This window comes from Bombina bombina, chromosome 6 (assembly GCF_027579735.1).
Source record: "Bombina bombina isolate aBomBom1 chromosome 6, aBomBom1.pri, whole genome shotgun sequence".
Lineage (NCBI taxonomy): Eukaryota > Metazoa > Chordata > Amphibia > Anura > Bombinatoridae > Bombina > Bombina bombina.
This window is the reverse complement of record NC_069504.1, coordinates 361706507-361724257: the sequence shown is the minus strand read 5'-3', so window position 1 is coordinate 361724257 and position 17751 is coordinate 361706507. Positions and strand designations below refer to the sequence as shown.

Genomic DNA, 17751 nt, shown 5'->3' with positions numbered 1-17751 from the left:
ATTTGTTGACACCTATTATGTTATGTTTCTTTTTGGGGATACTATTAAATGATTTGCCAAAAACTCACTAAATTGTAGAACTAGGATCCGATAACTTTTCTACCCCTAGTTTATTGAATCTTATATACTTATATACCCAGGCATAAAACTTTATCAGGGAAACCTAAAATGTAGTCAGTACAATTTTCTTTTCTTGCTCACAACAAATGTTATTTCAAACTGTGTTTCCATGCTTTAGTTTTTAATTTGTATTACTGGAATGTATATTGTGAGTTGGAGGTCACATTTGTAGAGATGATGAATGTGATTTATCAATTTGAGAGGTGCCTGCTGCATGTTACAAGAGGCTTAATTAACCTGTTTTGTATCTGTTTTCATGTGACAATTGTTTGTTTTGCTAGTTCCATGCTTCCTGTGTCTCCCACCTCGGTTGGTCCAGCCATCAGCTTGGATTTGGATGTGGATGATGTGGAAATGGAAAACTATGAAGTAAGTTGGCTACATTTTCAATATAACCACATTAGATAATTTTATGCACATATATACTGCTCAAATATCCAATTTGTCTATTTTCTTAGGCACTGTTAAATCTGGCAGAGCGTCTAGGGGAGGCAAAGCCACGGGGACTCACCAAAGCCAATATTGAGCAGCTTCCTTCTTACCGCTTCAATTCTGAAAGTCATCAATCTGAGCAAACACTGTAAGAATCTCAGTTTTGGATGGATGAACAATTTCATTCACCTACCTTAGATATAAAAGTAACATAACAAGTGTCCTATAGTAAATGTGTTTAAAGAAACCATGGCATAGTGCTCTTTTTGTTAGCTTAGTAAACCTCTAGTTGCAGGCAGTAAAACATGATCCCTTTATCATGCATATGCTTGTGAAGGGGCTTTAAAGGAAATGTTTTTTCTTTCCTAAGACATGGAGAGTCCACAACGTCATACCAATTACTAGTGGGATATTCACTCCTGGCCAGCAGTAGGACGCAAAGAGCACCCCAGCAGAGCTGTTAAGTATCACTTCCCTTACCCATAACCCCCAGTCATTATCTTTGCCTCTGTCAATGGAGGACGTAAAGTAGGTATCTGAAGATGTTTTATTCCTTTAATGGGTACTTTTCCCAGCAAGCAAGGATTGGGGTTTAGCTGTGTCCACGTCAATCTGTTGAGTAAGAGTAGTGGGGGCTTTTAAGCAGTTAGAAAGTGGTGAGGTTGTCCTTGCTTTGTTTTCTAACATAATTGCTACCCTAGTAATAGAAAGCCAGAGTTGGTTACTCTGTTCTTTCTTTTTCTATGGGTCTCTGTAAAGAGTATGTGTCCTTTCACGCCTTGTGAGCTGTCTTCCTACCCGACAGCTGAATTTGCAGGTAAGTGCTTTTGTCTTTTAGGTATGGGAGACTTGCACTTGGGAAAATTATTTCTGCATTATTAATTTGGGACATATGTAATCCTTGGTATAGGATTTTCTTGGGTCAGTGTGCAGGCACTTGTGTATGTGTGGAGACTAAGGGGTTAATAGCTTTCCTTACTGTGTTTGGGACAATATCTCTGGGGCTCAATTTTATATTTCTCTTGTTAAGTGTATCCAGTCCACGGATCATCCATTACTTATGGGATATTCTCCTTCCCAACAGGAAGTTGCAAGAGGATCACCCACAGCAGAGCTGCTATATAGCTCCTCCCCTAACTGCCATACCCAGTCATTCTCTTGCAAGCCTCAACCAAGATGGAGGTCGTAAGAGGAGTGTGGTGTTTTATACTTAGTTTATTTCTTCAATCAAAAGTTTGTTATTTTTAAATGGTACCGGAGTGTGCTGTTTATCTCAGGCAGTATTTAAGAAGAAGAATCTGCCTGCATTTTCTATGATCTTAGCAGAAGTAACTAAGATCCATGGCTGTTCTCACATATTCTGAGGAGTGAGGTAACTTCAGAAAGGGAATGGCGTGCAGGTTTTCCTGCAATAAGGTATGTGCAGTTAATATTTTTCTAGGGATGGAATTTGCTAGAAAATGCTGCTTATACCGGATTAATGTAAGTAAAGCCTTAAATGCAGTGATACCTACTGGTATCGGGCTTATTAATAGAGATGCATACTCTTATAAAAATGTAATATAAAACGTTTGCTGGCATGTTAATCGTTTTTATATATGTTTGGTGACAAAACTTATTGGGGCCTAGTTTTTTTCCACATGGCTGGTTTGATTTTTGCCTAGAGACAGTTTCCTGAAGCTTTCCACTGTTGCAATATGAGTGGGAAGGGCCTATTTTAGTGCTTTTCTGTGCAGCTAAAAATACTGACAGAGACATTCAGCTTCCCTCTGCATGATACAGGACATCTCTGAAGGACTCAAAAGGCTTCAAAGTCGTGTTTGAGGAGGGTAACAATCACAGTAGACTGTGGCAGTTGTTGTGACTGTGTTTAAAAAACGTTTTTGTCATTTATTATTCTGTTTTTGTTATTAAGGGGTTAATCATCCATTTGCAAGTGGGTGCAATGCTCTGCTGACTTGTTACATACACTGTAAAAATTTTGTTAGTGTAACTGCCTTTTTTCACTGTTATTTCAAAATTTGTTTCTCTTAAAGGCACAGTAACGTTTTTTATATTGCTTGTTAACTTGCTTTAAAGTGTTTTCCAAGCTTGCTAGTCTCATTGCTAGTCTGTACAAACATGTCTAAAACAGAGGATACTTGTTCATTATGTTTAAAAGCCATGGTGTAGCCCCATAGGAGAATGTGTACTAAATGTATTGATTTCACCTTAAACAGTAAAGATCAGTCTTTATCTATAAAAGAATTGTCACCAGAGGGGTCTGTCGAGGGGGAAGTTATGCCGACTAACTCTCCCCACGTGTCGGACCCTTCGCCTCCCGCTCAAGGGACGCACGCTAATATGGCACCAAGTACATCAGGGACGCCCATAGCGATTACTTTGCAGGACATGGCTGCAATCATGAATAATACCCTGTCAGAGGTATTATCCAGATTGCCTGAATTGAGAGGCAAGCGCGATAGCTCTGGGGTTAGATGAGATACAGAGCGCGTAGATGCTGTAAGAGCCATGTCTGATACTGCGTCACAATATGTAGAACCTGAGGACGGAGAGCTTCAGTCTGTGGGTGACGTCTCTGATTCGGGGAGACCTGATTCAGGGATTTCTAATTTTAAATTTAAGCTTGAGAACCTCCGTGTATTGCTTGGGGAGGTATTAGCTGCTCTGAATGACTGTGACACAATTGCAGTGCCAGAGAAATTGTGTAGGCTGGATAAATACTATGCAGTGCCGGTGAGTACTGATGTTTTTCCAATACCTAAAAGGCTTACAGAAATTATTAGTAAGGAGTGGGATAGGCCCGGTGTGCCCTTTTCCCCACCTCCTATATTTAGAAAAATGTTTCCAATAGATGCCGCTACATGGGACTTATGGCAGAGGGAGCAGTTTCTACTTTAGCAAAGCGTACCACTATCCCGGTTGTGGACAGTTGTGCTTTTTCAGATCCAATGGATAAAAATTAAGAAAATGTTTTATTCAACAAGGTTTTATTTTACAGCCCCTTGCATGCATTGCGCCTGTCACTGCTGCGGCGGCATTCTGGTTTGAGGCCCTGGAAGAGGCCATCCATACAGCTCCATTGACTGAAATTGTTGACAAGCTTAGAACTCTTAAGCTAGCTAACTCATTTGTTTCTGATGCCATTGTTCATTTGATTAAACTAACGGCTAAGAATTCCGGATTCGCCATCCAGGCGCGTAGGGCACTATGGCTCAAATCCTGGTCAGCTGATGTGACTTCAAAGTCTAAATTACTCAACATTCCTTTCAAGGGGCAGACCTTATTTGGGCCTGGTTTGAAAGAAATTATTGCTGACATTACTGGAGGTAAGGGTCATACCCTTCCTCAGGACAGGGCCAAATCAAAGGCCAAACAGTCTAATTTTCGTGCCTTTCGAAATTCCAAGGCAGGTGCAGCATCAACTTCCTCCGCTTCAAGACAAGAGGGAACTTTTGCTCAATCTAAGCAGGCCTGGAAACCTAACCAGTCCTGGAACAAAGGCAAGCAGGCCAGAAAGCCTGCTGCTGCCTCTAAGACAGCATGAAGGAACGGCCCCCTATCCGGCGACGGATCTAGTAGGGGGCAGAATTTTTCTCTTCGCCCAGGCGTGGGCAAGAGATGTTCAGGATCCCTGGGCGTTGGAGATCATATCTCAGGGATATCTTCTGGACTTAAAAGCTTCCCCTCCACAAGGGAGATTTCATCTTTCAAGGTTATCTGCAAATCAGATAAAGAATGAGGCATTCCTACGCTGTGTGCAAGACCTCCTAGTAATGGGAGTGATCCATCCAGTTCCGCGGACGGAACAAGGACAGGGTTTTTATTCAAATCTGTTTGTGGTTCCCAAAAAAGAGGGAACCTTCAGACCAATTTTGGATCTAAAGATCTTAAACAAATTCCTCAGAGTTCCATCTTTCAAAATGGAAACTATTCAGACCATCCTACCCATGATCCAAGAGGGTCAGTACATGACCACAGTGGACTTAAAGGATGCCTACCTTCACATACCTATTCACAAAGATCATCATCGGTTCCTAAGGTTTGCCTTTCTAGACAGGCATTACCAATTTGTAGCTCTTCCCTTCGGGTTGGCTACAGCCCCGAGAATCTTTACGAAGGTTCTGGGCTCACTTCTGGCGGTTCTAAGACCACGAGGCATAGCGGTGGCTCCGTATCTAGACGACATCCTGATACAGGCGTCAAGCTTTCAAATTGCCAAGTCTCATACAGAGATAGTTCTGGCATTTCTGAGATCGCACGGGTGGAAAGTGAACGAGGAAAAGAGTTCTCTATCCCCACTCACAAGAGTTTCCTTCTTAGGGACTCTTATAGATTCTATAGAGATGAAAATTTACCTGACGGAGTCCAGGTTATCAAAGCTTCTAAATGCTTGCCGTATTCTTCATTCCATTCCGCGCCCTTCGGTGGCTCAGTGTATGGAGGTGATCGGCTTAATGGTAGCGGCAATGGACATAGTGCCATTTGCGCGCCTACATCTCAGACCGCTGCAATTATGCATGCTAAATCAGTGGAATGGGGATTACACAGATTTGTCCCCTCTGCTAAATCTGGATCAAGAGACCAGAGATTCTCTTCTCTGGTTGTTGTCTTGGGTCCACCTGTCCGAGGGTATGACCTTTCACAGGCCAGATTGGACAATTGTAACAACAGATGCCAGCCTTCTAGGTTGGGGTGCAGTCTGGAACTCCCTGAAGGCTTAGGGATCGTGGACTCAGGAGGAGAAACTCCTTCCGATAAATATTCTGGAGTTAAGAGCAATTTTCAATGCTCTTCTGGCTTGGCCTCAGTTAGCAACACTGAGGTTCATCAGATTTCAGTTGGACAATATCACGACTGTGGCTTACATCAACCATCAAGGGGGAACCAGGAGTTCCCTAGCGATGTTAGAAGTCTCAAAAATAATTCGCTGGTCAGAGACTCACTCTTGCCACCTGTCAGCAATCCATATCCCAGGCGTGGAGAACTGGGAGGCGGATTTTCTAAGTCATCAGACTTTTCACCCGGGGGAGTGGGAACTCCATCTGGAGGTGTTTGCTCAGTTGATTCATCGTTGGGGCAAACCAGAGTTGGATCTCATGGCGTCTCGCCAGAACGCCAAGCTTCCTTGTTACGGATCCAGGTCCAGGGACCCAGAAGCGACGCTGATAGATGCTCTAGCAGCGCCTTGGTTCTTAAACCTGGCTTAGGTGTTTCCACCGTTTCCTCTGCTCCCTCGACTGATTGCCAAAATCAAACAGGAGAGAGCATCGGTGATTCTAATAGCGCCTGCGTGGCCACGCAGGACCTGGTATGCAGACCTAGTGGACATGTCATCCTTTCCACCATGGACTCTGCCTCTAAGACAGGACCTTCTAATACAAGGTCCTTTCAATCATCCAAATCTAATTTCTCTGAGACTGACTGCATGGAGATTGAACGATTGATTCTATCAAAGCGTGGCTTCTCCGAGTCATTCATTGATACCTTAATACAGGCACGAAAGCCTGTTACCAGGAAAATCTATCACAAGATATGGCGTACATATCTTTACTGGTGTGAATCCAAGAATTACTCATGGAGTAAGGTTAGGATTCCTAGGATATTGTCCTTTCTCCAAGAGGGTTTGGACAAAGGATTATCAGCTAGTTCCTTAAAGGGACAGATTTCTGCTCTGTCTATTCTTTTGCACAAGCGTCTGGCAGAAGTTCCAGACGTCCAGGCATTTTGTCAGGCTTTGGTTAGAATTAAGCTTGTGTTTAAACCTGTTGCTCCCCCATGGAGCTTAAACTTGTTTCTTAAAGTTCTTCAAGAAGTTCCGTTTGAACCCCTTCATTCCATTGATATTAAGCTTTTCTCTTGGAAAGTTCTGTTTTTGATGGCTATTTCCTCGGCTCGGAGAGTCTCTGAGCTATCTGCCTTACAATGTGATTCTCCTTATCTGATTTTTCATGCAGATAAGGTAGTTCTGCGTACCAAACCTGGGTTTTTACCTAAGGTGGTTTCTAACAAGAATATCAATCAAGAGATTGTTGTTCCATCATTGTGTCCTAATCCTTCTTCAAAGAAGGAACATCTTTTACATAATCTGGACGTAGTCCGTGCTTGAAGTTTTACTTACAAGCTACTAAAGATTTTCGTCAAACATCTTCCCTGTTTGTCGTTTATTCTGGACAGAGGAGAGGTCAAAAAGCTTCGGCAACCTCTCTTTCCTTTTGGCTTTGGAGTATTATACGCCTAGCCAATGAGACTGCTGGACAGCAGCCCCCTGAAAGAATTACAGCTCATTCTACTAGAGCTGTGGCTTCCACCTGGGCCTTTAAAAATGAGGCCTCTGTTGAACAGATTTGCAAGGCCGCGACTTGGTCTTCGCTTCACACTTTTTCAAAATTTTACAAATTTGATACTTTTGCTTCTTCGGAGGCTGTTTTTGGGAGAAAGGTTCTTCAGGCAGTGGTTCCTTCCGCTTAATCCCTGCCTTGTCCCTCCCATCATCCGTGTACTTTAGCTTTGGTATTGGTATCCCATAAGTAATGGATGATCCGTGGACTGGATACACTTAACAAGAGAAAACATAATTTATGCTTACCTGATAAATTTATTTCTCTTGTAGTGTATCCAGTCCACGGCCCGCCCTGTCATTTTAAGGCAGGTCTAAAATTTAATTAAACTACAGTCACCACTGCACCCTGTGGTTTCTCCTTTCTCTGTTTGTTTCGGTCGAATGACTGGATATGGCAGTTAGGGGAGGAGCTATATAGCAGCTCTGCTGTGGGTGATCCTCTTGCAACTTCCTGTTGGGAAGGAGAATATCCCATAAGTAATGGATGATCCGTGGACTGGATACACTACAAGAGAAATAAATTTATCAGGTAAGCATAAATTATGTTTTATTAGATGACAGTTTAAGTATTTTATTTTGGAGGAAGAAAATGCGACATTTTTTCTCTATCTCCGTATCTGAGGGATTATTAGAAACGTACGCTTTTTACTCTGCTGCGCAGTTTCTTTTCCTGCCGGTCATGTGCCTCCCCGCCCTTCCGTTTGATATGCGGAGGGACGTCATTTCTATGTGAGCTCTCTTCTGTAACGGCTTGTCTTGACCGCTCTCTAGGGGAGTTTGTCGAACATTGGTGAAGGTTCAGGTAGGGCACCTCAGGCTGGCTGAGGTGTAGAGGCGAGTACTTTTTTCCTGATTTTTCTGTAGGCATTTTTGCACTCTAAAATTTTTTTTTTCCTTTTTAAAGTGATAGTAGTCATTTTCAAGTTCTTTTATTCCGTTTCTTTTGGGGATTAATCCAATGTGTTTGGAGGCCCAAATTGTTTTGCCTATGCAATTTTGTTCCTCATGTTTAGCCAGGACGCTTAAGTTTAAAGATAAATTACTGCCTTCTGAGCCTAATGTCTCCCAGGATGATGCTGTTCAGGATATGCCACAGCTTTCTCCTCATACGTCCCAAGCCTCAATGGCTTCACATACAATGCCCTGCAGTTCCTCTCAGCCTCCTGGAGGAGTGTATTTGCCAATAGATTTTGCTGCACAGATATCCTCTGTGGTATCTATGGCTTTATCTGCTTTTCCCATAATTGGGAAGCGCAAGAGGAAATCAAAATATTTTTCTGTTATTAAGGTATCTGTCCCATCTTCTGTTGCAAAGGTTGACCTCCCTCATAAGTCTGATGAGGAGGATACCTCTGTAGCTTCTGAGGGTGGGATCTCAGATTCGAACAGTATAAATCCTTTGACTGATTCTGAAGAAGTAAGCTTCAGATTTAAGCTTAAACACCTTCTTTACTTCTAAAAGAGGTACAAGCTACTTTGGACGACTCTGATTCTCCAGTTGCTGTCAACCCTAAAAAATCTAGTAAGCTTAATAAATACTATTATGTTTCATCTGCCTTGGAAGTGTTTCCTGTCCCAGACCATGTGTCGGAGATCTTTTCTCAGGAATGGGATAAGCCAGAGGTTCCCTTTTCCCCTTCTCCCGTTTTTAAGAATATGTTTCCTGTTGCTGACTCCATTAGGGGCTCATGGCGCACTGTTCCTAAAGTCAATCTGGCCAAGAGAACCACAATTCCTATAGAGGATAGCTGTTCCTTTAAGGATCCAATGGATAAAAAGCTGGAGGCTTATTTAAAGAAAATGTATGTTCATCAGGGATTACAATGGCAGCCTGCCGTTTTGTATTGCTATGGTAACAAGTGAAGCATCTTATTGGTGTGACGCTTTGTCCGAGCTAATTTTAGAAGAGACTTCATTAGAGGAGATCCAAGATAGGATCAAGGCTCTCAAGCTGGCTAATTCCTTTATTTCTGATGCCAACATGCAAGTCATTAGACTGGGAGTCAAGATGTCTGATTTCTCTGTTCTAGCCCGCAGGGCTCTGTGGTTAAAATCTTGGTCAGCTGTTGTTACTTGCAAGTCCAAGCTCTTGTTGCTACCTTTCAAGGGCAAGACCCTGTTTGACCCTGGTCTGGCGGAGATAATTTCTGAAATTACAGGTGGAAACGGGTCTTTTCTGCCACAAGACAAGAAAAATAGACCTAAGGGACGTCTAAATTCAAATTTTCGTTCCTTTCTTTACTTCAAGGGTCAAAAGTCTTCCTCTCCCTCCTTCAAGCCGGAGCAGTCAAAGTCCTCTTGGAGACCCAATCAGACTCTGCATAAGGGGAAGCAGTCAAAGAATCCTTCATCTGAGACTAAGTCAGCATGAAGGGTCCGGTAGTGGATCAAGTGGGGCGCAGACTTTTCCTGTTTCGTCAAATTTGGATATGCAATGTCTCAGACCCTTGGGCTGTGGACATAGTATCTCAGGGTTACAAAATAGAATTCAAGACTTGTCCTCCCATGGGCAGATTTCTCCTCTCAAGATTATCTGCAGATCAGGTAAGAAAAGAGGCATTCTTAAGACCGTTCATAATCTTTCTTTTCTGGGAGTGATTATTCCAGTTAAGGAACAGGGTCTAGGATTCTATTCAAATCTGTTTGTGGTTCCCAAAAAAGAGGGAACTTTTCGACCCATTTTAGACCTAAAATGTCTCAACTTTCTCAGGGTACCGTCCTTCAAGATGGAGACCATTCGGTTCATTTTTCCTTTGCTCCCAGAGGGTTTAGTTTTTGACCACCATAGACCTGAAGGACGCGTATCTTCATGTTCCCATTCACAGGGATCATTACCAGTTTCAGAGATACGCTTTTCTAGACGAGCACTTTCAATTTGTTGCTCTTCCGTTTGGCCTTGCCACGGCTCCCAGAATTTTCACAAAGGTTCTGGGGGCGCTCTTGTCAGTAGTCTGGTCTCAGAGAATTGCCGTGGCTCCTTACCTGGACGGCATCTTGGTTCAGGCGTCATCTTTTCAACTAGCAAAATCTCATACAGAGATCTTGTTGTCTTTTCTATGCTCCCACGGATGGAAAGTGAATCTGGAGAAGAGTTCCCTTGTTCCATCTACAATGGTGTGTTTTTTAGGGACCATGCAAACTTCTCTCTTCTTGCCTCGCTCTCTAGTTTACTGTTCGGCCATCAGTGGCTCAATGCATGGAGGTAATTGGTCTGATGGTCGCTTCCATGGACATTATTGCCTTTGCTTGATTCCATTTGAGAGCTCTAAAATTATGAATGCTTAGACAATGGAACGGAGACCATTCAGATCTGTCTGAGGATAGATCTGTACCAGTTGACAAGAGCCTTGATGGCTTGGCCTCTGTTATCTTTAACCCGGTGTATCAGATTTCCACCTCAGTGGCTTACATCAACCACCAGGGAGGAACTCGGAGTTCCTTGCCCATGAAGGAGGTGGCTCTGATTTTTCAGTGGGTGGAAGCTCACTATTTTCTTCTATCTGCCATCCACATTCCAGGAGTGGACAACTGGGAGGCGGATTTTCTGAGTAGACAGACCTTTCATCCCAGGGAGTGGGCTCTCCATCCGGAGTTGTTCTCCAGGTTAACCCTCAAGTAGGGGTGCCGGAGTTGGATCTGATGGCGTCTAGGCAGAACGCCAAGCTTCCAAGGTACGGTTCAATGTCAAGAGATCCTCAGGCCACCCTGATAGATGCTCTGGCGGTTCCTTGGGATTTCGGTCTAGCATACCTGTTTACTCAGTTTGCTCTCCTTCCACGACTCATTGCTCGTATCAAACAGGAGAGAGCGTCTGTAATTCCGATAACTCCTGCATGGCCTTGCAGGATCTGGTTTGCAGACCCGGTGAGGATGTATTCTCTTCCACATTGGTGGTTACCTCTGAGGAAGGACCTTCTAACTCAGGATCCTTTCCTCCATCCAAATCTAGTTTCTCTGAAGCTGACTGCTTGGAGATTGAGTGCTTAGTTTTGGCTAATGAGTCAGTCATTGATACTATGCTTCAGGCCCGCAAGCCAGTTACTCGTAAGCCAGTTACTCGTAAGATTTACGATAAGGTATGGTGCAAATACCTTTTTATTGGTGTGAATCGAAGGGCTTCTCTTGGAGCATGGTCAGGATTCCTAGAATTTAGTATTTTCTCCAGGAAGGTCTGGAGAAGGGTTTGTCAGTCAGTTCTCTGAAGGGTCAGATTTCTGCGCTATCTATTCTTTTACAGTTAAGTTAAGTTAGGATTTCTCCCTAAAGTGGTTTCGGATCGAAACATTAATCAGGAAATTGTTGTTCCTTCTCTTTGTCCTAATCCTCCTTCTCATAAGGAACGTCTTTTGCATAACTTAGATGTTGTGCGTGCTCTTAAATTTATCTTACAGGCTACTAAGGTTTTTCGCCAATCTTCGGCCCTTTTTGTTTGTTTCGCTGGAAAGCGGAAAGGCCAGAAGGCCTCTTCTACTTCTCTTTCCCTCTGGTTGAGAAGTGTGATTCGTTTTGTTTATGAGACTGCTAGACAGCAGCCTCCTGAGAGAATTACGGCTCATTCTACTAGGGCTGTCTCCTCATCCTGGGCTTTCAAAAATGAAGCTTCTGTGGAACAGATTTGCAAGGTGGCTACATGGACCTCTCTGCATACTTTTTCTAAATTTTACAAATTTGATACTTTTGCCTCGGCTGAGGCTTCCTTTAGGAGAAAGGTTCTTCAACCGGTGGTGCCTTCGGTTTAGGCCTGCTTTCTTCTTCTCGCTCCCTGTTCATTCTGTGTCCTCTAGCTTGGGTATTGGTTCCCACTAGTAATTGGAATGAAGTTGTGGACTCTCCATGTCTTAGGAAAGAAAACAAAATGTATGCTTACCTGATAAATTTCTTTCTTTCCAGACATGGAGAGTCCACGACCCCACCCTTAATTAAGACAGGTTTTTTGTTTTTTTTTTGTTAAATTTTAGGCACTTCTACACCTTTTGTGTTATCTTCTTTTTCCATTTCCTTTCGGCTGAATGACTGGGGGTTATGGGTAAGGGAAGTGACACTTAACAGCTCTGCTGGGGTGCTCTAGTAATTGGAATGATGTTGTGGACTCTCCATGTCCGGAAAGAAATAAATTTATCAGGTAAGCATAAATTTAGTTTTTTCCTCCCATCCACCTTCCTACTACTTAGAGGAGCATAAGAACTATAATTTGTAATAAGCATAGCAAATGTTGGGTCAGGAGTTTAATCCCCTTCCAGAATGCATGTAGTCACCATAGGAATGATGAACACTTCCAATATTAGACACCACTATTATATTATAAATCTATTTTCCTTCTCCATGTAGAGGGATTTGAGACCTCTCATTTTACCTCTTATCACTAGAGAGGTGTTCAGGAGAGAGTGGAAAGGGATGGTAAAAGACCCCTCTATTGTATATGATCTTCTTCATATTAGTGAAGTTTAGCTAGAAGCAACAAGGTGTAGTTGCGTTTTTGTGTCAAATCTTTATTATTCTTGTTTGAGGAAACGGATACAGAGTGCTCTAATGAACATAAAATCAGATTACAATTTAAGAAGGCCTATATAGGATGATTGTATTGGTGTTAGCATTGCAAACAAATACAAACACACACACAAACTATACTAAGTTATTTGGGTAAAATATACAATAATGCATATGCTGTCAAATTGTTGTCACTCATCTTTGAAATAAGAATAAAAAATGTTTAGGTTTGCATGTGTTGAAATTTTATTACTATTTCTTTCTTTCCAATGGCATGAAGAGTCCATAAATCCATTCAATTACTACTGGGCATTCAAATCCTGGTCACCAGGAGGAGGCAAAGAACACCCCAACAAAAACTTTAAGTATCCCTCCCACTTCCCATAATCCCCAGTCATTCTTTGCCTTTGTACATTGTGAAGGTGTGCGAAGATGGTGTCTGAAGAAAATTAAGTATTTAATCCTTTAATGGGTAGTTTCCCTGCAAGCAAGGATTGGGGCAATGCTGTCCATGTAATCCTCTTTAGTAAGAGTTATGGTGGCTTTTAGCTGTTGGAGGTCGGTGAGGTAGTCCTTTTCCTCCAACAATTTATGCTAAGCCCTATATAGAAAACCAAGCAGCTAACTGGCTTTCAGCCCGTGTAAGAGATTGTGCCGCTTCTTTTGCCTTATGAATTGTCTAAGTGCAATGTAATGACCCAGGCTTTATGGTGTGTGGGGACTGTGTAACATATTGGGTTAATGATACTTTCCTCACAGTCCTATCCGGTTCACGGTCATTAGATATTTATCTATGGGGCACAGTGCTAATAAGGGAAGGATCCCTCACGTGTTTTCACCACATGTTCATATGTCAGAAATGTGAAATGTGGTGCAAATAATTATATTGTGTTTACTTATGGCGTCCTTTTAATCTGTGGCGACCGTTAGCACTCCTATGAGCGTTTAGGCCCAAATCGGGCGCTCCGTCCTCGTTTCCTGCATAATGTCTTTATAGCTAATATACCCCCAGGGGGAGGCTATGGTGCAGAATTGTGTATTGCATTTTGTTACGGCTATGTTCATATGGGCATAGTGGCGGCACGGCGGCTCCTCCTTTTACATAATATGGGAGAAATCTCCCGCAAGTAGATTTGTTTCTTTTCTGAGAAGAGAACATCTTTTTTTTTTTCTTTCTTTTTTTATGCTGCAGTGCACCTTTGCTCTGAATGTATAGCGATTTCCTTGGCGCGGGATATTCGCCACAGCTCAGGTCTGGAGGAGCAGATCTTTTTATATTCTGCTTGAATATCCCCTCTAGCGACTCGTTAGTTAGTGGTTTATTCATAACCTGGCCCCTTACCTATGAGGGTCATGCCCTGGTTAATGAATTTACATGGGGTTAAATCCCTTTATTTTACAATAATATTTTCTCTACTGAGAGATTGAATCGCGGCGGAGTCGCATGACGGTTTACTCCATTCAATAATAATGAGTATATGCTATACAGTGGGTATGAGTTTGGACGGTCTAGGGGCCACTGGTAGAGGGATCTACCCGTACAACGGTGTTAGTCCGTCCCCACCCTTCTATTTTCCTAGGGCGCTTGTTTTAGCAGGCAGAGTGTAAGATCTAGTACGGTGGGGGTTAAGTTTTCCGTCGCAGGATCTTTTGTTGGCGCGATCTCCGCCCCTAAGCACTCCTATGGTGCTGAGGTCTTCTAGTGCCATTTTTATTTTTTTTTTGCTTTATAGAGAGCCGCTATTGTGGGCATGTTCATGACCGTACAGAGCTGCGGCATGAGAGGTTCGGATAGTCTGCTCCATAACCTTGCTAGACGCCCTTCTCTGGAAGTGCTTGGGACAGAACGGTCGCTGAGATCTCCCTCAGAATGAGTATCTATCTATGAAGCAAAGGCTGTATGTTTTGCCTTAGTTCCTATTTTGTTAAGTTAGTTTGCTTGTTAGGAAACTTTTGCTGTTATGGGGGCTTTACTGCGTTATGCAGTCTTTTAATAGATAAAATGTATGTGTACAAATGTTTTGTTTCTTCTGTTAAGTGTGATCAGTCCACGGGTCATCATTACTTCTGGGATATTAACTCCTCCCCAACAGGAAGTGCAAGAGGATTCACCCAGCAGAGCTGCATATAGCTCCTCCCCTCTACGTCACTCCCAGTCATTCTCTTGCACCCAACGACTAGATAGGAGGTGTGAGAGGACTATGGTGATTATACTTAGTTTTATATCTTCAATCAAAAGTTTGTTATTTTAAAATAGCACCGGAGTGTGTTATTATCTCTCTGGCAGAGTTTGAAGAAGAATCTACCAGAGGTTTTGTTATGATTTTAGCCGGAGTAGTTAAGATCATATTGCTGTTTCTCGGCCATCTGAGGAGAGGTAAACTTCAGATCAGGGGACAGCGGGCAGATGAATCTGCATAGAGGTATGTAGCAGCTTTTATTTTCTGACAATGGAATTGATGAGAAAATCCTGCCATACCGATATAATGTCATGTATGTATACTTTACACTTCAGTATTCTGGGGAATGGTACTTCACTAGAATTACACTGTAAGAAGTACATAAAGCTGTTTAATAACTAGAAATTATGTTTAGCGTTTTTGCTGGAATGTAAAATCGTTTTCATTTGCTGAGGTACTGTGTGAATAAATGTTTGGGCACCATTTTTCCACTTGGCAGTTGCTTAATCTTTTTCTGTCAGTTTCTGTTCTCTCTCACTGCTGTGTGTGAGGGGGAAGGGCCGTTTTTTGGCGCCTTTTCTATGCATCAGTTATTTCAGTCAGCAGCTCATTGTATTCCCTGCATGATCCGGTTCATCTCTACAGAACTCAGGGGTCTTCAAACTTATTTTGAGGGAGGTAATTTCTCTCAGCAGAGCTGTGAGAATTATAGTTGACTGTGATAAAAAACGTTTATTCTGTAATTGTTTCCTGCTTTCAGAATTTGTTATCTTTGCTATTGGGATTAAACCTTTGCTAAAGTTGTGTTGTTTACAAGGATTGAGGCTATAACTGTTTCAATTTATTAATTTTCAACTGTTATAGATTTTCTGTGCTTCTTAAAGGCGCAGTACGTTTTTAATTGAATTGTATTCCAAGTTGCAAGTTTATTTGCTAGTGTGTTAAACATGTCTGATTCAGAGGAAGATACCTGTGTCATTTGTTGCAATTCCAAAGTGGAGCCCAATAGAAATTTATGTACTAACTGTATTGATGCTACTTTAAATAAAAGTCAATCTGTACAAATTGAACAAATTTCACCAAACAACGAGGGGAGAGTTATGCCGACTAACTCGCCTCACGTGCCAGTACCTGCATCTCCCGCTCGGGAGGTGCGTGATATTGTAGCGCCGAGTACATCTGGCCGGCCATTACAAATCACATTACAGGATATGGCTTCTGTTATGACTGAAGTTTTGGCTAAATTACCAGAACTAAGAGGTAAGCGTGATCACTCTGGGGTGAGAACAGAGTGCGCTGATAATATTAGGGCCATGTCAGACACTGCGTCACAGGTTGCAGAACATGAGGACGGAGAACTTCATTCTGTGGGTGACGGTTCTGATCCAAAACTGGATTCAGATATTTCATATTTTAAATTTAAACTGGAAAACCTCCGTGTATTACTAGGGGAGGTGTTAGCGGCTCTGAATGATTGTAACACAGTTGCAATACCAGAGAAAATGTGTAGGTTGGATAAATATTTTGCGGTACCGACGAGTACTGAGGTTTTTCCTATACCTAAGAGAATTACTGAAATTGTTTCTAAGGAGTGGGATAGACCCGGTGTGCCGTTCTCACCCCCTCCGATATTTAGAAAAATGTTTCCAATAGACGCCACCACACGGGACTTATGGCAAACGGTCCCTAAGGTAGAGGGAGCAGTTTCTACTTTAGCTAAGCGTACCACTATCCCGGTGGAGGATAGCTGTGCCTTTTCAGATCCAATGGATAAAAAGTTAGAGGGTTACCTTAAGAAAATGTTTGTTCAACAAGGTTTTATATTGCAACCCCTTGCATGCATTGCGCCGATCACGGCTGCAGCGGCGTTCTGGATTGAGTCTCTGGAAGAGAACATTAGTTCAGCTACTCTGGACGACATTACGGACAGGCTTAGAGTCCTTAAACTAGCTAATTCATTCATTTCGGAGGCCGTAGTACATCTAACTAAACTTACGGCGAAAAATTCAGGATTCGCCATTCAGGCACGCAGGGCGCTGTGGCTAAAATCCTGGTCAGCTGATGTTACTTCTAAGTCTAAATTGCTTAATATACCTTTCAAAGGGCAGACCTTATTCGGGCCCGGGTTGAAAGAGATTATCGCTGACATTACAGGAGGTAAAGGCCATGCCCTGCCTCAGGACAAAGCCAAATCTAAGACTAGACAGTCTAATTTTCGTTCCTTTCGTAATTTCAAAGCAGGAGCAGCATCAACTTCCTCTGCACCAAAACAGGAAGGAGCTGTTGCTCGCTACAGACAAGGCTGGAAACCTAACCAGTCCTGGAACAAGGGCAAGCAGACCAGGAAACCTACTGCTGCCCCTAAAACGGCATGAATTGAGGGCCCCCGATCCGGGATCGGATCTAGTGGGGGGCAGGCTTTCTCTCTTCGCCCAGGCTTGGGCAAGAGATGTCCAGGATCCCTGGGCGCTAGAAATAATATCTCAGGGATACCTTCTGGACTTCAAATACTCTCCTCCAAGAGAGAGATTTCATCTGTCAAGGTTGTCAACAATCCAGACAAAGAAAGAGGCGTTTCTACGCTGCGTACAAGAGCTCTTGTTAATGGGAGTAATCCACCCAGTTCCACGATCGGAACAGGGACAGGGGTTTTACTCAAATCTGTTTGTGGTTCCCAAAAAAGAGGGAACTTTCAGACCAATCCTGGACTTAAAGATCCTAAACAAGTTCCTAAGAGTTCCATCGTTCAAGATGGAGACTATTCGGACAATTTTACCTATGATCCAAGAGGGTCAGTACATGACCACTGTAGATTTAAAAGATGCTTACCTTCACATACCGATTCACAAAGATCATTACCGGTACCTAAGGTTTGCCTTCCTAGACAGGCATTACCAGTTTGTGGCTCTTCCATTCGAATTGGCTACAGCTCCAAGAATCTTCACAAAGGTTCTGGGTGCTCTTCTGGCGGTACTAAGACCGCGGGGAATCTCGGTAGCTCCATACCTAGACGACATTCTAATTCAAGCTTCAAGCTTTCAAACTGCCAAGTCTCATACAGAGTTAGTACTGGCATTTCTAAGGTCACATGGATGGAAGGTGAACGAAAAGAAAAGTTCACTCGTTCCACTCACAAGAGTTCCCTTCCTGGGGACTCTTATAGATTCTGTAAAAATGAAGATTTACCTG

General features: G+C 42.8%; 1 protein-coding gene across 6 annotated transcripts in view; it reads left to right on the top strand.

Annotated features, from left to right (window-relative positions):
• RNF44 (ring finger protein 44) overlaps positions 1–17751 on the top strand; it is a 928909-nt gene that overhangs the window by 749560 nt on the left and 161598 nt on the right. For all 6 annotated transcript variants that reach the window (XM_053717041.1, XM_053717044.1, XM_053717039.1 and 3 more), the window contains 2 exons: positions 402–489; positions 579–700. In XM_053717041.1, coding sequence (XP_053573016.1) covers positions 402–489; positions 579–700 — 210 coding nt within the window. The remainder of the gene's footprint in view (positions 1–401; positions 490–578; positions 701–17751) is intronic.